We start from the raw sequence: 21,989 nt of genomic DNA, 5'->3' as shown, positions 1-21,989 counted from the left end.
CAGTTTCAGGAGAGAAATAGAAAAATGACTGACTCGTTCTATTCGCTCGTGGTGAAACTTGCTGAAAAGATCAACTACATCACAGCCGGCAAAGACAAATAATTTGCTACATTTGAACTTCAGCAATAAACCACATTTGAAACCTCGCTGCCGGAGTTTCAAGCTGTACACATTTCCGACTGAATAAAACAAAACAGTAACTTCACCTCGTCTCGGCAGTCAAAATGACAAACAAATGCCACCAATCAAAGCTTCTTCTTTTTTTTTTCCCTCCCGGGCTCAAGTACACTATAAACATTTCTCTGTCACAGCCCTCCTATCTTCTGTCTCGTTCATTTTCTCCCACATTCAATGGACTCTCATGCATCAAGCACTACGCGATTAAGTTTGTGGATTCAATTTGTCATGCAGCCCCTTCATTTTATTGCCAATGAGGTAGAGGACAAAATGTGTCCAATTCTAAAAATAAATAAATAAACAGATAATTTTAACTTATTTAACACTGGCCACGGGCGAAGATGAGCCCCATTTTGTTTGTTTAATCTGTCAGAGCAGCCACCTCTCTGGAGCACTAGTGTTTCTATCAAACGCATGCTTCATAAAATAGTCGATCTGGGCTTTAAATAAGGAATTACACAGTATTTTACGTAATAGAAGGGAGTTGGGGCAGCTTGATGAGTATTGATTAATCTTAAAAGGCAGAGTAAAGGCGCTTAAAGCTGCAAATTGCACTTTTATAGCAGTTGGAGTACTGAGGCTGAACTTTGTGAACTGCATTAAAGCCACATGGACACAAAAAGAGGTTTCTGCTAATGATATTTGGATATTTAAGTGTTTTGTATTGATGTCGACATTAAATAAAGCAGCACTTCCACCAGGGCGGAAACCTCTCCTCAAGGTAGTAAAGACAGAGATTTGGCTCGGTGAAGATGATCACCCGTCGATGAAGCTACAATACATCAGTTACTTTTCTGTGTTTAATTACACTCGCTTGGGTGAAGGCACCATTTGGACTGCCAGAAAAGAAAAAGATGCCCAGTACACACATTTCTTATATATAAGCTTAGAGCTTGGAGGGGCCCTCCTTATTCACAGGTAAGTGTGCTTTGCAACTTTGTTTTCATCCAACCCGGCTCTGTTCACAAGTACAACATTTTTTGGGAAGAAGTCACGTCGGTTCCTCCGTCCGTGTGCGTACTCTGGATGCCATCAACAAAAGCGCAAAACAAATTCCAAGTAACCGACTACAAGTAGTCCAAACTATCACCAAGACAGTTCTAACACCAACCTGGAAGAGTAGAGGGAAAGAAAAATGTCTGAATCTCTAAATTCAAATTGAACAAATCTGTACAACATAAAGGTTCGTCTAGTCCAGGCTTGTGTGCAAAGCACAACTTCACTCAAGAAATTAAGGGTGTAAGGGTGTGTGTGTGTGTGTGTGTGTGTGTGTGTGTGGGGGGGGGGGGGGGGTGCTATTCTGAAGCTACAAAAATTTAATTTGTTTTTCCCATTCCAAGGATGGAAACCCAAGTGCCACTCCTATACCCACACCCCTCCCCCTGAGCAGCTTTCAATTTGCCAGATTAGCACCCCTTTTGTACCTCTGGCATGTTCCACAGACGCGCAACGGCACTGCAACGCCATCCAAAGCACCAGCACGACCCCCCCCCCCATGCTCCTCACCTCCTTTGCTTCAACCACCACTCCCTGTCTCCCCAATCTTATTAAGCTAATTAACTCTTTCCCCCTTCACCAATTTCATTCCATCTCATTTACTTGCGTCTCCTGACCCCATCTTTAAACATGTCTGCGGTACTTAATACATCCACCAGAACCACGAGACCAAAAAAAACAACTTATAGGAGACCAAAAACATATTCTGTTTCCATGGCGATATGGATTTAGACAAGCTTCAAGTAGCTGTAACTGTAATGTATTGAAATTTATCTTTCTTATAGCAAGAGGCTGTGCAAAGCACAGGTGAGCTTTTGCTTTCATGTTGTTGTTTTTTTTAAACAATTGTATAGTTTTTCCATAAAAATAAATAACAAACCCATCACCAACAAAACTATTACATTTACCTCGACATCGATCTATCACATAGCAATGAAACGGTTTTCTTGGTGAAATTTTCAATAAACCCGCATACGTAACTTGATTGTTTTGTTTTTTTTCCTTCTCGGACAAACCCATAATCACACAGGGAGGATAAGGCAACACTCGACTTGTGTTGCAGCACGTGTGTTGCTGCAGAGAAGGATGTGACCTTTCCCTTTCAGGAAGGAACACTTGTGTGCGATGAGAGGAATTTTGTGTCAGTTAGTCAAGGAAATCCAGGTTACCCTCCTCTAGAACAACAAGTGTGTAGGTAGGATTATTTAGGTATGGCTTGTTGTACGTCGCACCGACAAACAGACACCATTGCACTGACAGCTGGTTTCCTGTTTGTGTCATCTGCAGGCAGCATGTTGAAAGGAGGTAACCAGGCTTGAGATGAAAATTTGTATTTTTGTATCTATTATTTCAAAAATCCTCCTTCATCCATGTTGTATCTCGTGTTCAAGTGGCTGCCTTGTGCTTTGGTTTCAGTGCTCAGACCAAATTTAATCCAGCGTGAAAAAAAGAAGGAAAAAAAAGTGGCCATCTCATTCATTTGATTAAGGCCAGTCTGTTGACACAGTCGGGATGCCAACCCAGATGGCTCTGGTCAATGAAAGTTTAACCTGGCTCATGTGTTTTCTTTTTGCCAAACCAAAACACAATGTCACTCAGTAGGACAACTTGGCCGGTCAATGACAAGCGTTCATATATTCCAAGCCGATTACTTAAAAACGAACATTTTATTTCTCCTAATTGGATCATTGCGATGAAAGATGAAATGCCATAACTTTCCTAACGTTTTATAATCCTGTCTTACAGGATTATAAGTGGCTGTGGTGTCATTTGTCTTCAATGACCCTTTAAACTGGTCTTCCTTGGTCATATTTCATTGTTTTACCAGTACATTAAGCAGCCCCCCCACCCAACCCCGCAACACACACACACACACGCACGCACGCACGCACGCACGCACGCGCACACACACACACACACACACACACACACACACACACTGGTTTCATCCACTCAGGCTCCATTCCACTGCATCCTTCTCCCGCCCTCTCTATCCTGCCCCACCCACTAACAACCATGTACACCAGCCGCACCGGGTTTGAACGTATTATTTATGAATTTTCTGGCAGTGGCATTTATCACATACCTATTGATTGTAAGAGTTCCATTTCTACTTGTGGGTTTCCTCATATCCTTGATTGCACCCCCAGTGATACATAAAACAGGTCAGCTTGAAGTTCTTCTTCCAGTATTTCTTCCATTTCAACTCTGACTGTTAACTCAATTTTCAAAAACTCGCTTGCTGCTGTGGGATAAATTACAACCTGAACACGGATTGATGTGTTAAGACTGGAACTACTTTTCACAGCTTACTGATAACCAAGGTGTACAAATGTTTTCCATAACCGTCTATTGAAAATTGGACGAGTTTATTTCTACTGCGTACAGGCACAGGCTTGATCCAACAGCAGGAGGCTGACAACAACCTCTCAACACCTTAGAAACACAGCCACACCCCGAGCACACATCCCTGACCAACCGCTGATCTTTGACTTAAGTCCGGATCTCGACTCTTCTTTTAAAAACCTGCAAGGCAGAACCTCCTTGAAGAATTAAAAAAAAGAGGCGGGGGGGGGGGCAAGGAAGAGACAGAAGGAAGGATCAGATCCTGTTAATGGCTGTTGGAGCAGCAGCTGACAGAAGCCACATTGTCAATAGGGTGTGAAATTCCTGCATGGATGAGACCTCTATCTGGTAACGGGACAGAGAGAAAGGGGGAGGAAGGAAAAAACAACGCGTCAGCCTGTCTGCCCGCACCGGCCCCCATGAGCCCTCCCATCATGCCCAGGGAGAGAGGAGGGTTTATCTCCCCACTGACCTCTGTTGGCAACCAGAAATGAGGCTGAGACAGTGAAGACACCCTATTGTGGTCATGCGTGTGGCCTGACTCATGGTTGCAGTAATAGCTGAGGATGCATCATTTGGGAAAAAAGAAAAAAGAAAAGCGCCACCGTTTTGGACTAAATGCCATCAAATGTATCGCAGAAATTAAACTGCAATTACTTGTTGTAATGATGAGGAGGAGGAAAAGGGATGATACGCTCTGCTGTCAACTTGGATGCGCGGCTGTCACCACAATGTGGCTTCAAAACAGCCTGGATGCTTTACATATCGCCACTGAAACACAAAATTAAGCTGTTTTGACAAGAAGGCCTATAATTACTCTACTTTTTGAGATGTAAATAAACCAATTAATCAATCAAATTGCATTTTTATAGCTTTAAATCCTGATTTAGAACTGACTTAAGGGGGCTTTATAATCTGTACAAGGCGTGATATCTTCTTTCCTGAAACTCTCAATCCCGATGATTAAAAACGTTTCTCAACAGAAAAACAAAACAAAAAAAACAAGGAACTAAAGGCAGGGAACTTCCAGAGGAGGAGTTGCTCTTTTAGGACAGACAGAGATTAACAGTCAGCAACATGTGCAGACTTTATCAAAGTAATCTAAATAACACAAGAGAGTCATAAAAGTATCACAGAGTACTATTAAAAGTGCTGTACTTGTTTCAAACCTATTAACAGGAACTGTGACCTTTCTAGGACTGGGGTCGCACCGCTCTACACTGCCTAACCTCAAACTCTCTGACACATTTCTCCAATAACAGCCCAGTAATTAGTTTAATACATTACACTGTTCAGAGGTGGGACACTTCTTCGCCTGGAGCTGGCCATCCCGTCTCAGGTGGGTAGATACATGCAAATATGTTTGTTTCATCAAGTGTGAATTCAATTTGCAAGTTTCTTTTTAATCTAGAGCACCTTTGCCCCCAGCGCATATAGGAGGAGACCACGGAGTTCCTGTTCCACTGAACTTTTGATGAGAAAGAAGGGCAGAAGGATAAAAAGAGGAGAAAAAGGGGAGGAAATATAAGGTGAAAATGAATTGTTGTTAAGGAGAGAGGAGTCTATATGGAATGTTGCCAGGACCCCCCCCCCCCCCCCCCCATGGGAAACATTCACAACATTCACATTGAAGAGTAAAAAAAAAAGAAAGACAGAAAGAAAGAAAGGGACGAGACAAAATGACAAACCATGACAGATTGTACCAGGGAGAGAACGGGGGGAGGGGGGGTGGTGTTATCAGCGTCAGCTAGCTGCTTGTTGTCTGTTTTGTCAGGGTGTTTCTCATGCTTGTCTGTAAGAGTGTGTTCTGTTTCCCCAGTGGATGCAGCCAATTGAGGAAAAAGAGAGGATTTGCCACAAAAAGGCAGAACACCACTTTTGTGCTAGAGCGGGTAGACGAGAGTATCACGGTCCCTCGTGAAAAGTTTCATGGATGCAAAAGAGGAGAATTGTGGCTGAGTTGTTCACTGAGATTAATTAAGCCCCCCCCCCCCCTCCAAAAAAAGGTACACATTTATCCAAACCGGCAAGCAAAGAACATGTCCTCAGTCTAATTTTGTACTCGTTTAACCTGTAAATCAGTCACCACATTTGCATACATGTTAAAAACACACACATAACTCAGGTGACTAAGTGTCTTGGAATTTGTTTGGAGGGAGCTACCTTCCTCCCTAGCAGCGAGGGCTCATTCAGGTCTGGGTGTGTGTAGGCCATGATGTGTCAGTGCGCAGCGATGACAGACAGTCAGTGTTGACCCTACACCGTCAATGATGAGGCATGCGCTGGCATGACATAGTCTGTTATCACATGAATGTGAATCAGCCCCAAGAGCAACACACCACAAATCACATCAGCAACACCAACTCTCATTTTTCCATTTTAGGAAGAGGTTGAGAGGGATGAGTAAAAGGCTCCCGGGGGCCAAACGGAGATGTCGTCTGTATAGCGTTTTTTTTTTTTTTCTTTTGGTGACAGGCTGCAATTTGTTTGCAAGAATGATGAGACATTGTTGCGTGTGAGGAAAAAATATATCATAGTTGTTTGTTTTTTTTCACACTCCATTTTAAATGGTTTGTTTTGGGGCCAAAATGAATAATTATCCTGACTCAATATTTATTTCGAAAAAAAAAAAACCAAACAAAAAAAAAAAAAGAGCAATCATACCAAAGGTCATCCTCCTCGTTGCAGCATGACCCCAGGGTTACACAGCAGCATCGCACATTTTATCTGCTCTCCTGTTACTTCTCAGCGTTGCAGGTTTGCCAGCCAGAATAAAAATTAAGGCAACGGGCAAAAATGAGGACAGTAGGAGTCTACATCAAACTGCATGGAAAATATGCAGTTTCATCAAAATGAGATGTGAACTGTCTCAAGTGGGCATGCAAAACTGATTTCAAGCAGAGTCTGAGACTGTAAGTGATTTTTTTTTTCTTATCAAATGTGGCAAATCTCTCTTTACAGGGTTTTTGCTGTCTGTCCTGTGTGTTTGCACTGAAAAAAAAAAATTAAAACCCTCCAGTGTTTGTACAGAGTTCTGGCACGCTAAACCAACAACATGGCTACATAACGCTATTCCAGTGGGAGTGGTACTGCTTCCATGGCTACTTTTCCTCTTCCACATCCTCGGCGGAGCTGATGGTCCTGAAACAGAAAAAACATCTGAGATTTTACCTTCCCAAAATATTTCACTTGCAATGTCGGAACCCAGGTTTAACTGAGATACCGCCATCCAAGGAGGACGTCGCGATGGGAGCTCTGAAGGTGTATGGATCCTGTTCCCACCGTGAGTAGACGAAGTTGCTTTTCTTCTTTCTTGTTTTTTTCTTGTTTTTTTTTTTTTTTTTTTGCTGCATCATCTTTGACATCACAAACACAGTCAACATGTCAGAAAGAAGCTGAAAGTATCGCCAAAATAGCACCGGCGATTTACTCTTTGGAAGTTGTAGCAAAAGCAGCACAGAGGACAGTGTTTCTGTGGTTCCAATTTGATCTTTTCCTTTTCTTTCTGGATCAACTCAGCGTGGCCTGAATGATGTTACGGCGCTCTTTGAGTGCAAATGGGTTGATTTTGTGGCCGAGGAGACAAAAACGCACCTGGAGTACCTATGGAGGTGACAAGCTTTCATTGCCTTCATGTCTCGTTTTTTTTGGGCCTATGGGAAAGGGTGGTAGTCTTGCACCTTCATGAAAGAAGATTTCTTTGAGTTTCCAAATGAGGAAAACTTCACTTGGACCATGCATGTGTTTTCAGGACTCTGAAACAGAAGGTACAAAAGGAAACCTTTGAGTTCTCTATTTTTCACTTTTACAATAGAGTGCAGTGACCCCCATTTTTCTCATATTAACAGTCTGAAGGTTTTGTGTCTGGCTCGGCTCCTTGAGGCTAAATGTTCTGATGACAAATCTCGAGCAGCCCGCTGGGACCAGGACAGCCAGTCTTGACGCTGACCACGCCACTGTACCGCAACACAGAGGAATCGCAGTAATCCCGCCATATACCATTACACTGCGTATAGACTAAACACAAGGTCAGGTGAGAGAATGACGGAGTGTGTGGTGTATGTGCATGTGTAACTGCATAGTGTGTATATACCAAAGGGTGCATTTTGGGGGGTTAAAAGCACTCGTGTCAATGTGCGACACGTGTGCGTGTGTGTGTGTGTGTGTGTGTGTGTGTGTGTGTGTGTGTGTGTGTGTGTGCGTGTGTGTGTGTGTGTGTGTGTGTGTGTGGGCCTGCTGGTCCGTCTCGCCTTTTGCGTCCCCTCCCACTATATGTTTGTGGTGAAAAACTGTGAGTGTGCGTGCAAGACCGCTTGTGTGTAAGTCTATATAATGCAGAACAGCTTTGCCCCCACCCCGACTTGAAAAAAAAGTCACAGCCAGGAGGCCACTTTGAAATACCAGGTGCTCATTTGGCAAATCCAGGCAACTGGGGTGTTTACATTTCAGCAACTGAGAGGGGAAAAAGACCAGATGCCCTCTTGTGCTGCTCAGCAGCGTCCATACAGAGATCACTCACATCGCCATGGGTGACAGACCTGTGTGTGTGTGTGTGTGTGTTTGGTGTGTGCGTTGTGGGAAGCATAGAGGGATATAGGGAGCACTGGATAAAGTCACTAAACACCCTGTGATGACTTGCAGCAGGAAAACATGAAACAATGCAACAGTGCTGAAAATGAGCCACTCTGGTGAAGCTTGTTTATTCCAACAGCACCAATTCTGTGTGAACAAACCACAAGCACAAACACACCTATCCAGCGAACACTTGCTCTCCACTGTGTCGCTCTTTTGCCCTCGTATTGCCTTGTTCTTATTCTCTCTCTCTCTCTCTCTCTTTTGAATAGCCCAATTGTCTTCTCCAACTGTTGACACACTCCTTACTTCCTTATCAGTAACAAATCAATGTGTGGGGGTTTAGTGAGCTACACCCACACCCACACACACACACACACACACACACATACACACACACACACATATAAAACAATGCTTTACCTTGTCCTGGCGGGCGCTGCAGATGTTTTCTTTTTTTTTTATTGTTTCACTATGTCTACTATCAATTTACCGACAGTAAATCCACTCCGTCTTGATAAAACACTGCCTGTCAATTCACAATTCACAGCACCTGCTCATAACAAATCACTGAAGATCTCTTCGTAACTGATTGTCTCATGCCTAATCATTTTATGTTGTCTTTGTATCAGCGACAGTTTAAAGGCGGCAGACTGGGTTGGATAAAAGTGTGTGTGAGTGTGTGTATTTGTGTAGTTGTTGGTAGCGTGTGTAAATTTGTGCCGTGAAAATATCTGCAGCAGCTTAAAAAGGTCCGCTCATTCATAATGATTTCGAACGCGCGGCGTAAATACTTTTATTTAAACGCTGATTATATCCTCATCAGGGGAACTGAATTTGAAAACCCCACCGGTGCTAATTACTGTTGTGGTATCAGCATCAAACATTCTCTAAAGCTGTTGTTTTAATGGATATATACAGTATAAGAAGAATGTGTCTTGTTTGGGTTAACATCAACCTGCATGTCATGTAAATGTCACCGGGGATTGGAAAGCGGTTGAACTCGGCCACCCCCTCCTGTGTGTTGCTGTCTGTCAAATGCTTGCTGGGTACAGTCATGTGCACAACTGCATGCATTCATTCCTACTGCCATGTGCACACTGTGCAGGCTTGTCGTTGCATGGGTGTGCGTTCTTGAATTACATATCCGCTTTACCAAATTACTTCCTCTGCCAGGGATCTTGGCTTTTACTGGGTCTGCGAGGTTATCACTGCATGCATGAGTAGAGAACATGAAACCGACTGCTTTTATACTTTTTTTTTTGGTTGAATTTCAGATAAAACCCACACAAAACAGCAAACATTTAATTAGGAGATACTTGAAAAGCAGTAGAAACATACACAAAGTCTAAGGTGACTCATCATCAACAACCTCACTTGCAGTCGTGTCATAATTATTGGTTACAGTGGCTGCTCTCTGTGATACCAGACAAACGCTGGATTATTATGGTGATTATGAATGAAACAACCCACCTGCATCTTCAGCAGTATAACTTCTTGTGACTGATAAGTATACGATATATTTAGTTGCAATCTAGCAACACTAGTTTTACGTGTTGCTCCAAATATTGATGATGTAATCACGTGTAATGCATGGACAAGTCAGAGCCCCACGGCAAAAAAACACAACAGCGTTGCCCTGCTCTGTCTGCCTGGAGTCAAGTGGAGGCTGAGACAACTTCGAAACTAAAGGGTAGTTGTGAGCGCCTCTTTCATCTAAGGCTTTATGTGTTGGTGTGCTCAATGTAGGGGAAAAAAGGGAGAAAAAAATGCAATTATAGCAGTGCAGTCAATCATACATGTACTTGTACCGCATTTGCACAGACCTCTTCCAAGTTTGTGTGGTTTCTCCTTCTGAACGGACACCTTTTTTTTTCTTTCTTTTTGGCACAATTTAAAAAGTTGTGGCTAAAAAGTCCTTATAGTTATTACCATATAATGGTAATGCACTAAAATAGAAAGAATTACCTTCCGTTAGTAACCCTGTTTCCGTGTACAATGTTACCAGTGTGTTAAGAAAGTTCATTTATTTTGTAGTTGTTGTCTTCTTACTTGGAACTGTCAGTATTTCCAGGATAAATAACAGCTCTACAATAAATAAATCCTCCACTCATGGGGACTATAGTGCTGAGTTATTGTAGGGAGGTTTTGATTTATTTCAGTGGTCGTTTTTGGAGGTAAATTTGTGTTTATTTCCCCTTGTTCATGCTGAGAGATGTTCCAAATATTTGATCCATTACAATATATGTTTTAGATTAGAGTCAGACCGTGTGAATGGAATGTGTGTTAGTGTAGGTTTAAGATTTCTACCTTAAAAACAACTGATTTATCATAACATTCAAAAACAAAACAAAGCAAAGAATCAATCATCCTGGAAAAAAAAACAACACTCCGGCTACATGGATGTTACATGTCTGTATGTATTTCGTGGCTTTCACTAAAATGTAACTGGGTAAATGAAGCTTTTTCTTAATGTTTTCCCACTTTTTTTATTTTTACATGCAAACTTGTGCTCAGAAACTGTGAGGGGAAGGAAGCTAGTACAGACAAAACACACACACACACACGCACACACACACACACACACACACACACACACACACACACCAGTATTCCAGGGTAATAATAATGCATAACACACACTCTAAGGTAATAAGACTTTGCACGCACACAAGCAGCATCACTCAGAGCAGGGATGGCTCTTCCATATACACTCACAGTCATACACCCTCAAGTCTTGCACCACCTTGCCAGGTGTCCTAGCTCTCACACTCAGCAGCCAGAAGGCCGAGCAAACAACCAGCTGACCCCATGTACCACTACTACCACTACCTCTGTAATATCTACTTAAATCCTAATGCCTTTATTGGGCTGTCATATCATTCAGCAGTTAACCATTTTCCCGAGGATGTGGCTGACATTTCCTATCGGGCGAGCACATCTGGGGGTGCTGGTGCTGGTGGTGGCGGTAAAGACATTCTGCTTCCCATTACGCAGCTTTTAGGGTATGGTAGCATATAGGAGTGGTGTGATCATGCAGAGAGAGAGAGAGAGAGAGAGAGAGGGCAACCGGATGGGAACCATGTTGAATGGTAGCCAAGGCTAAACTGAAACCATGTGCTTTTATGGTTGGAAACTTTGTCATGACTAACTACCTCTGGGAGAGCTGATGTAGAGCTGAGAGGAGAAAAAAAATCAGTTTTCACCTGACTGACAGTAACTCAACGAGGACAATTTGTTGTGATTTGACATTCAGAAAAAATAGACAAAAGGCCACTGACCTCTAGTACATGAACGTCCTCATGTTAGCCTCCTATACACCTACAGGATACGGTAGTAAAAGAACATTGATTTATTGGTCAACGAGCAGCAAATTCCTTCAGAATTATTAGAATCTCATCCTTTCCTTGTTTGATTTTACTGCCAATTGATCATGACGCCCAGTAACTTCTACAGTGGACAACATCTGCCACCATTTGCCACTGTTGCCGACCCTCGTGTTCACAAAGGATTACATCGTGCAGCTGGACATGCTGAAAGGTCAAATGTCATCAAAGGATTTCTGGGTATGGAGGAAGACTGGGGCCCAAGAGGGAGACACTGTGTTGACACTGTGTTTGGACACTTTGAGCAATGTTATCTCAGACTGCGTGGGGTTGTGGACCGATCAATCATTCTGTTATTGGACCAGCTCCGGTGATTACTCATCCTGGACCTTTGATATTGGCCCGTGTCAAACTGAGCTTACGTAGACTTCCTCGCACCATATTGGACTCTATCCTTGGAAATTTGTCATGGCACGCATTTAAGTATTTAGTTATGAAGTAAATTGAGCGTTCTTTTCTTATTCCAATGTGAATTTAATCCACCGCCTTGATGTAAATGACCAGAATATTTATCAATCTTAAGAGAAATGTGTTGGCAGGAGTAACACTGGAGATATTTCATGCTCAGCCATGGGTGTAAGAAGACGGGATGTAAATCTGTAATCTTGAGACAGGCGTTCCTCTGGAGCAGCAGAAGGCCACACATTTGAAAGGCAATGATAGGAGCAAAATGGAGGATTTTCACATCACGTTATATGTTCAGCACAGTATGTCCAACACTTGAAACAACAAAGAAAAATAAGTTTTAAAAATGATGGTGAAAAGATGTCATCTACTTCCCTGCCATGTCACAAATGTTCTTATTTTCCATATCACGATTGCTAGTTGCAGATAGGACTGTGTTTGACTTCTAAATAAGTTGTGCTGCCAAAAATCCATACTTATGTTTTAAACTCAGATTTGATGTCAGCACAGAGACACTTTGCATCATAGCAGCCTTGAAGTGTCAAACTCATCGGCTCCGCAGTGAAGGTTTCCACAGTAGAGAGACTTTTAATATTAATTTTACAACCTGATCATATAAAATACATGAATGACCATGAAGAATTACCATGACAATTGAACACGACACAACATCTGTTCAAATTAAATCCACAGCAGCTACCTTTAGGTTAAAGTTGTGAAACACAATATTGAAAACAAGGCTAAAATGAGCCTTAATTAGAAACAAAATGTTAAAAAAGTTGGTTGGTTGTGCCTCAGTCTGTAGCATCGGCTACCAACACAGGGTGCTGCTGCTACCCTGGGTTGGCATCTTTTCAGATGAAATTGGCCAAGTCTGTGAGTGGGAAGTCAGATGAGGGCACGAATCCTGGACGCTCGCACCAACTCTGGTCAGTCTGGGTCCCTGTTCATAGGAGGAGGGGAACAGCATGATCCGACCATGCACTACATCCCCCTGATAGCCATCAGGTGAAAAGATGCCCCTGACTGCTCTACATATGTGACAGCGGAAGCATGTGGTACTCCATGGTACTCCCCAGGGCGGCAGAGGGGGTGGGGCAACAAGCAGGACTGCACGGTACAGTGAACTGGCAATGTGCAATAAACAGGGTGAAAGATAAAGGGACAAAATCTTCTGTGTGTTTAGCAACTTCAACTGTCGCCAATCACGGGAAGTTGACATGTGCTCACCACATAAATACATCGGCATTGTTTCCTCGATGCTGCGTGTATTTTGAACACATTTAGCACCACCGCTACGACTGAGTTAGGAGGTCCTGAACACGAATATTCTGTGAGATCATCCTCCTATTTGCATTTGCAGGTTATAAGCGGAGTACGTCCTATACCCAGTTCAATAATTATGTGAAACAACTGGGATTTTTAACGATGAGGTGATTGATGTCACTGAATTGATTTATTAGAGAATTTGTCCTCCGATTGGCTCTCTGCAGACACACGAAAGCAACAGACTGTTAACGTCAATCTTTGGCTGAAAAAATTGTCCTTAACAGTTGAAAGCTTCCTCTCAAGAAAGTAACAGATCTGCAAGAGTTTGGGAGCAAATGTAATCACTTATCCACCACCTCAACCTCAATACCCCTACTTCCCATCAAGCAGCATGCCCTGTCAAACTACCGCCTGCTTCTATCAGTGTTCTCTACATAATCCTGTCATAGCTATGAAAGGTTATTTCTCTCACTTTTGGTACACGCAGCCTGTAATTTTCTTGCCTGGGTTGTTTGTCATGCTGTGCTGATACGACACCGTGATCCGTATATGTATAACGGCATCAGTCTATGACTACCTGTCTGCGTAAATGCCTATCCGCTTGTCTGTCTGTCTGTCGACAGCGCATCATAATGATGGGAGGTTGAGTCATAAATCTACAGTCAGCTCAGACAGTGAAGTATATCTTTTCTCCATTAGGTAGAAAAGGTGCTGAAAGGCGATAGATACTCACCAGAGACAGACGGGAGCTGGTTTGGCAGACGTTTGGGGGTGTTGGTAAGGGAAGAGGACAGTTGGGGTTTAGCAAGGAGGTGCTGATTTATGGTGGCAGGTTTGAAGCTAGAGGTGTGTATGTTAGAGCTTGTGTGTGTGTGTGTGCGCATATGTGTGTGTGTGTGCGCATATGTGTGTGTGTGCGCATATATGTGTGTGTGTGTGTGTGTGTAGATGGTGGTGGTCTACAGGGGGTTCAGTTGGGGCTGCATTTGTGATCCTGTGTTAAGTGCTCAGTCAGTAGTGAAGGCCTGAAGGATTAGCCTCCCTTCCCCCCACCATCCCCAAACTCTTGTGAACTGCACCCCAAACACACACAAAAACACAAAGACACACACACACACACACACACACACACACACACACACACACACACACACACATATTGAAATTCTCCAGAACCGCCCACCACCCACTCCTCCTCAACTACTGGCACTTCTGTTCTCTCTCTCTCTCTCTCTCTCTCTCTCTCTCTCTCTCTCTCTCTCTCTCTCTCACTCTCTCTCTCTCTCTCTCACACACACACACACACACACACACACAAATACTATACACACATGTCCAAAGACACTCTAACATACCCAACGGCTTCACCATTCCCTTAATATCACCAGAGTAAAGTGATCCGCTCACACTCACATCACATTAGTGCTGCTGAGAGCTACAGGGTGTGTGTGTGTGTGTGTGTGTGTGTGTGTGTGTGTGTGTGTGTGTGTGTGTGTGTGTGTGTGTGTGTGTGTGTGTGTGTGTGTGTGTGTGTGTGTATGAAGTCTGCAAGAGTTTTATGCATGCTGGAGGGGTTGAATGTGTGTGTTTGTGTTTGCGTCGAGGCATATGATTTGTGGGGGAGGAAAAGAAAAAGTTCAGTGTGTGTCTGAAAAAAAAGAGGGGGGGTTAACTTACAACACTTTCAGGGACGCAAACCAGACTTAAGACCAGTTAATCGGGAGACACCATAGGTAACTGGGGACAAAAGCTGCATCCTTGAAAATGCTGATTGATTTGGGGGTCGGTGGTTAGGTTTAAGGCTAAGTTAAGGCTAGGGTTTAAGGTTAGGCATGTAGTGGTTAGGGGAAGTCTCCAGGAAATAAAGCTAAGACTGCGTAAATACACCAACAGTGTAAAGTACACGTGTGTGTGTGCGTGTGTGTGTGTGTGTGTGTGTGTGTGTGTGTGTGTGTGTGTGCATGTTTCAGAGACAAAGTATAGACGAGTGAAATCCTGGAAAAAGATGAGTGGGAGGAAGGACGGATAAGGTTAGCGTGTGTCTGGCGAGGGTGCAGTAGGTGTAAGCTTGAAAAATTTCCATATGGCTGTAAAATGTCTGCCACTTTGCGATTTGAGTTCCTAATATGTGCCAGGTGCTGTGGGACATTCTCAGGAGAACTTTGTGAACCATTTCTCTGTCTCTGAACAGTGTGTGTGTGTGTGTGTGTGTGTGTGTGTGTGTGTGTGTGTGTGTGTGTGTGTGTACTTGTTTTAGGTCACAGTCTAAAGCAGATCAGGGCAAATTGGTGTCCTACATTTGATTTTAGAACAGCAGAATTAAGTTATTATTGTCCTTACTTCAATGAGAATGTAGGGTGAGGGCTTCAGGTCAGGTGTGTTTTGGTTGTGGGCAATGATTTGGGAAACAAAAAACAACCACCGCTGATGATATATATTCATTGCAGTCATTATAATATATATATTTTACTGCTGCAGGAGAAAACTTAAACTGACACGCTCCATTAAATGAGGGAAAATAAACTTGCTCAGTAAGTTTTCTACACAGCCAGAAAGTTAAAAACCGCTGATTTGTCGATGTGGATGGTCCAGTTATTGGACCCCCTGTTGTGTTTGTGGTTTAACACTTCTTTTTTTATGTTGGCAAACAGTTAAGAGTTTGAGACCCCAACACCTGGGCGAGCTTTGTTTCCTGAGAATCACTTTTTTTTTTGGTCTTTTTAATCCTTAAGAATCCACTTTTTTAAGTTGAAAAAAATAAATAAATAAATATATATATATATATATATATATATATATATATATATATATATATAATAAATTCATTAAAGTTTAAAGTCATTTAAGTCAATGGACGTTTCTCCAAAGTCCGTCTCCCTCATTATCTTTTGAGAGAAGTCGAGAGTAGAAGTTAACGGAGGTGGCAGTCTTGAACTCAGCGTGGCTCTGGTTGCTCTTTAATGGCGACCAGGCAAGCGGAGACGGCCTTCAGTGGTTTTGGCAACAAACGTGACAGTCTTCTTTGAAGCTGTAGGATATCCTCTTACCAACACACTTTACTGATAGAAAGTTTTCGGGTATTTTTTTGTTCTCCTTTTTCATTGGGGAATTCCAATGTGTCTCTGGTGCCTGTATTCCCAAAATTTCAAAAACAAAAATCTGAGGACTTTTTTTTTTTAAATGCCTTTGGCGTCTACGTCATTTCTACTGACATATTCAAAGTAAATTTTAATAAAAACTTTATTTCTTCACAAATGATGTCAACAATGAAACATTTAATCAAGAAAAAAAACAACATTCATTGTATAATGCATTTGTTCTCCTGTAAGAACAAACGATGAATGGCGTGAACTCCATTTTGTTCTGATTACAACAAAAATTACGTTACTTTATTCCTTCCAGAAGTTTCTAGGATTTCTGAAGGCTGTCAACTATCTACCTATACTAACCTTGAGGCGTTATTTATAATAAAAAAAATGAAAAATAGGATTATATTTGAAGTAAATCCTACAATTGTGCTGTCTGTTGGACCAGCTGATGTTATTTTGTTTCTTTTACTGTTCTTTCTTATTTTGTTCTCATGTTGATTATGATCCGTCAGATGGTTTCCAGTAAAACCAAGGTTGATTACAAATGTTCTCCAAAACTTTCACTTTCATCAATTTATTTTAGTCTAAGGAAACATGTAAAAGATTATGCAAACATGAAAGTAGCTTTTCAGACAAAACTGCCAAAACAGAAAGTTGGAAAACTGCTGAGACATTCCAGATAAGAAATGACCAAGAATTCAGGAAAAGAAAAAGGTAATGAAAGTTTACTGGAAGAAATACGAGGACAATTACGTCTACAAATGGTTACCTCACTTAACAAGAAAGGGTATAAATACCTCTGAGGGTTTTTCTACTTTTATTGACGAAAAATATATTATAGAAAAATGAAAGGAAGACTATTTTTAAAAGAGACAGAAGTGAAACTTTTTCGATTATGTAGAGATTTTGGATTTGAGTTTTTTTGTTGTAGATCACGTCGATGCTCAATGAGCGTATGGTGGAAGATGATGTCTTTTTTTTTATCACCACCCTCACTGGTAACACGGACACCGAATACAGACACACAACAGACTGAACACATGTTTACGTCTGTCTGCTCTCACCTCCCAGGAAATGACATCCAATCACCTTTCAACTTTTACACTCACACTCACTCACACACACACACACACTCACACACACACACACGGCGGTCATTTGGCTTCACTCTGATATTTCACAGGTCTCCTTCCCCTGCAACACGGCAGAAATATGCCTCTTTATATCTGCAAAAGACAAAAAAAAAGAGCCAGCAAATTCCATTGTAATAACACTAAGTGCTATTCCATGCAAACAGAATATGAAGTTAAGGGAGTAGAAGCAGGCCGGAGCACTGCAGTTGCCTCCAATTAACTTTAACACATGCAGAGACAAGTCCAGCTACTTCCTTATCTTCAAATATACCAGAGAACGCATTAATATTCAATATAATTAATAATGAAGTTGACTTCTGCTATTAAGAAGCCTGATATTAATGCTGACTGTGCTAAAGTTCAACCTCCTCTGTCTCTCTGGAACCTATTGAAATGCATCAGTTGGTTTTTTTTGTGTGTGTGTGTGTGGTTTTTTTTTTGTACTAAACCAGAAAAATTGCAGCTCAGCATTAAAGTAAATGTCAGTATTAATAAATTATTATTGACATGATGAGGTCATAGCAACCCAAGCTATTTTTTTTATCAGCTTTTTTGTTCAGATCACAGGGGTTTAAAAATAAGGTGAGCACATTTTGAATATTCAAATCTGAAACTTGAAACTATGGAAAATAATAAAAAGGAGTCATTCATCAATTGTGTTTATTACTTAAAAAAAAAAAAAGAACTGTAAAAGCAGGAGATGTTGAGGAGAAAGGTTGTAAAATCCCAGTCGTGACGGATGCCCTCTCACCCCCTTCCTTCGGCGAGGAAGAGGAGAACACGCTGGTCCACAGATCGTGGGAAGGAAAAAAAGGAAAGAGAAAAAAAAAGAAAAATACTATATTTTCTCTGCCAAGTGAATTAAATGAGTCGCTGCAATATAAATAGTGCAATTGTGCTGTTACATTTCCATCACTGGTACAAGCGTGCTGACTCGGAAAGTTTATCTGCTTTGTGTTTCTTTCTTTCTTTCTTTTTTTTTTAATTGAACAGAAAACTTGGATGGGACATAATCTGGAAGAGGAGGGGAAACTTTTTTTTTTCATGTTTTCACAGGTTACAAAATGATATCCTCACCGCGATCGTTTATTCATTCATGTCGTATTTTTGGAAAAAAAAAAAAAAAAAAAAGTCTGGAAGATAAACAATGTGATGATGTCACTTTTACACTCGAAAGAAAATCTGCTTTTTAGAGAGAGAGAGAGAGAACGAGTCTCTTTATAGCCTCAATTGCAACGTTTTCATTATGTTTTTTTATGACTTTGCAAATAAATGTAAACTTTTTTTTAAATCAAGTATGAACAGAAACTTCCTCTCTCCTTATTTAAAAAAAAAAAATCAAAAAAGAGTGATCCGCAGGGGGGCGCTGTGCGACCATGTCAATGCAGGAGCCGAGAGTCCCACAGACGAGAGGCGAGAGTGACACGCTGCAGAAAAAAAAAAAAGGTTATAGAGAATAAAAGGCTGACTTAACATATTAGGTGTAAGCTTCCCATGAATAAGAGGTGAGAGATTCCAAAAGTGTTACAAAACTATTCCAGAAAAGTCCAGTTCTTCTATTTCTGTCCCCAGATATTTAAATCAATTTGCTGAAAATAAACTCCTCTTTTAATTCGGTATGGGGAAATAAACCGACGTGGGAAAGGGAAAAAAAAGTCAAGTTTCTATCAACGTTTTATTTCATTTTGATCGTAAATGTGAGACAAAATGATTGTCAAGGTATAGACATTTTTCAGCGCAGCTGCTTCAGTCGTAACCCCTCCTCTCTCTCTCTCTCTCTCTCTCTCTCTCTCTCTCTCTCTCTCCCTCTCTCCCCCCTTATTCCTCCTCAACCGTTTTCTTCATTCCAGTGCACGAGCCGAGCGAGGTGGACGGTTCTCACAGCAGCTAACGCCGATCAATTCGCTCAGGGAATAAATCTCTCACAAACCGGGCGGCTGTTTCTTCACGGGAATACCACGGCGGTGGACGCGTGTGAGCGCGCACATGCTTTGCGGGACGACATCATGATTCTGACACAAGTGCGGTTATCTCCTCTGCTCTGACCCCACAGAGAAACTCTTGGATCCTCCGCGGAGGCTTTGTTATTTCTCTTCCCCAGTGACTGACAACCAAACCCCGCTGGAAATACTCTCCGAATGGTGCTGGTGGACTGGGATACCTGTTTTCAGCTCGCTGGCTCCACGCGAGGGGAAGGAGCGGGGATTCTCGTGCCAGTAGCCTTCTCTCTGTTTTGAAGCACGTTGGAGGAGAGACGGGCTGCTGCGCTCGCGCTTTTCACACCGAGGGTGTTATTCCCTCCGAACACTCACCTGAACGTGTTCTGGTGAATGGGGGTGACTCTGATCCAGGGGGCATAACACAACTGGGACAGGGACTGGAGACGGGACTGGGTGCGTGGATTGTCAGATCGCCCAGGATTGTATTCCCTCCACTCTCCGTCTTTCTCGTGGCTCTATTTACATGTCCGACCTGACCGCTTTATGACAATGGATTACTTTCTGCTTTTATGCAGCGTCTTGCTGCCTGTGGGGTCCGCCGTTGAAGGTAAGAAATCCCATCTTCTGACGGTGTAACGTTGCGGGATGCTTGACGCGTATTTCTTTTCTTTTCTTTTTTTGACAACTGAGCAGCAGCACAATGCGAGCGGCGGCTCCTCGACCCACATCCTTCGTTTTATTGCAGAATTTAAAGCAAAGGTTTCATTTTACGAAGTGACCATCTGTTTTTTGGAGGGGAATCTTTAATGGCATTAGTGGCTTTATGGAGCAAAGCGCTCTGGTGAAGGTTTCAATACACAATTGTTGTGCGCGTCAACGCGAGCTCATACATTTCAATGGCAGTTGTGTATTCTTTTTCCTAACATCAGCTATTGCCGGCTGCCACTGCTTTCTTCGTCACTTAGAGGAAATTAGCTCCACACTGTAGCTCATCGGGGAGTCGCTGCACAGAGACCCCAACCACACACGCACACACACACACACACACTCACACTTTCCTTCAGGTCAGCTGCGTGTATTTTAGGGTGTGTGGCCTTTTGACATGTAGACCATCAATTTGCGTCCGAAGTATACACACACACACACACACACACACACACACACACACACACACACACACACACACACACATACGCAAGCACACATAAAGTCAAACACAACGAGAATATCCTTTTAACATTATAAATTGGTAATTTATTAGGAAAAAAATGCTACCTTTTCAGATAAATGCAGCCATTCTCTCAAATCTAAATCCGTCGTCTATTCTGTTACTCCCGGTAACGGCAGAGAGGATGTTTGCGGGGAGAAAAACAAAAACGGTGTGGAATTCTGTGTCCTACTCTTCTGTTATTGTTTCCCTACATTTCTCAATGCTCTGTTTGGGGGAGAAAGGAGAAAAGGGAGTGGTGCAAAATAAGGTTGGAAGAGCCCTAAAGCTTGAACTGTGAATGCTGGAGTCCCGGCGAGGCTCCCGGTTGGTTTCATGGTGCCAGTAGAGGAAAGTAGGACAGTGGACCACTGGCTCAGTCGACGCTTCCCCCCTCCGAGCGCCGGTTCACCACCTCATGCGCAACGATGTCACAAGATGTGTTTTGTTACATATTAAACTTAAATCAAGCCGCTTCTTCAGTATTTTTTTTAAATATATATATTATTTTTTCAACACCCTTCCATTTCAAGCATCTAAACTATACATTTGCATTGAGGAAAGTAAAAAAAGAAAAGAAAAGTGAGTTTATTTTTCCAACTTTAACCCGCAGCCTTTCTAAGTTATCATCCCTTACTAAACCGTAGGCTATAATTAAAAACAAACCTTACATTTTCTCTTCTCAAAAGCGTTGTCGTGCATTTGAGATATCGGGCTGCTTCTTTAACTGAAATCCCAAAATGCATTTACCAAAGCTTCTCTATCACGACCAGACATAAGGAAAACGGACGGGTGAAATCACGAAAAGCTTTTCTGATAAGACTTGTTTCATTGGTAGTTCTTGATAAGGAAGTTATGATAAGAGCTCAGATTCAGGAGTTACTCATTCGTGAATGCAATATCAATCAGAACCGTCCAACTAACTTTGAAGCGTTCTTATGTTGTTTTATTGGGCTGAGTAAACTTTGGTCAGTAGAAGCAAGGGAAGTCCATATCACAGTGCTGTCGTGCTCTTGAGCCAACTTGTTTGGAGAGAATTGTTCTTTATTTTGCTATAGACCCCACCTGGACCTTTAGGTGACCCCCCCTGAAGGTCACCGGACCCCGGTTGACAACCACTGAGTTAAAACACATGTCTTAAATGCATGAGAGTGTGTGCTTGGATTGGAGAGAGAGAGAGAGAGAGAGAGAGCGAGAGAGAGAGAGAGAGAGAGCAGATGGATGCGTAAAGGCTCAGAGTTGAAGCAGGCCTATTTCGTTAGAACAATATATTTTCTACATAAGTGATGCCATAAATTGTACCCGGCCGACCTGGCTGAGGGTTTACCTAAGCTCCTAACACAGCTGGGTGATTTGTGACTGCTGCTGCCGCCGGGACTTTGACTTTCTGAGATCTGCTCTGGCGAGTCTGGGAGAGACAAGAAGCGGCCTGGCAGGGACGTTTCACCGGCCCCACTGCGCGTCTCTCT

General features: G+C 42.4%; 1 protein-coding gene across 6 annotated transcripts in view; it reads left to right on the top strand.

The window, feature by feature from the left end:
• Positions 1 to 6,786: 6,786 nt before the first annotated feature.
• ephb3b (eph receptor B3b) overlaps positions 6,787 to 21,989 on the top strand; it is a 74,026-nt gene continuing 58,823 nt past the window's right edge. For all 6 annotated transcript variants that reach the window (XM_086225097.1, XM_086225096.1, XM_086225095.1 and 3 more), the window contains exons 1-2: positions 6,787 to 6,802; positions 19,224 to 19,920. In XM_086225097.1, coding sequence (XP_086081223.1) covers positions 19,857 to 19,920 — 64 coding nt within the window. In that variant the 5' untranslated portion in view covers positions 6,787 to 6,802; positions 19,224 to 19,856. The remainder of the gene's footprint in view (positions 6,803 to 19,223; positions 19,921 to 21,989) is intronic.

Source organism: Aulostomus chinensis, chromosome 14, assembly GCF_037954235.1.
Source record: "Aulostomus chinensis isolate RoL2024-O1b breed Wild chromosome 14, RoL_Achi_v1.0, whole genome shotgun sequence".
Lineage (NCBI taxonomy): Eukaryota > Metazoa > Chordata > Actinopteri > Syngnathiformes > Aulostomidae > Aulostomus > Aulostomus chinensis.
This window is presented reverse-complemented; position numbering and strand designations above follow the sequence as displayed.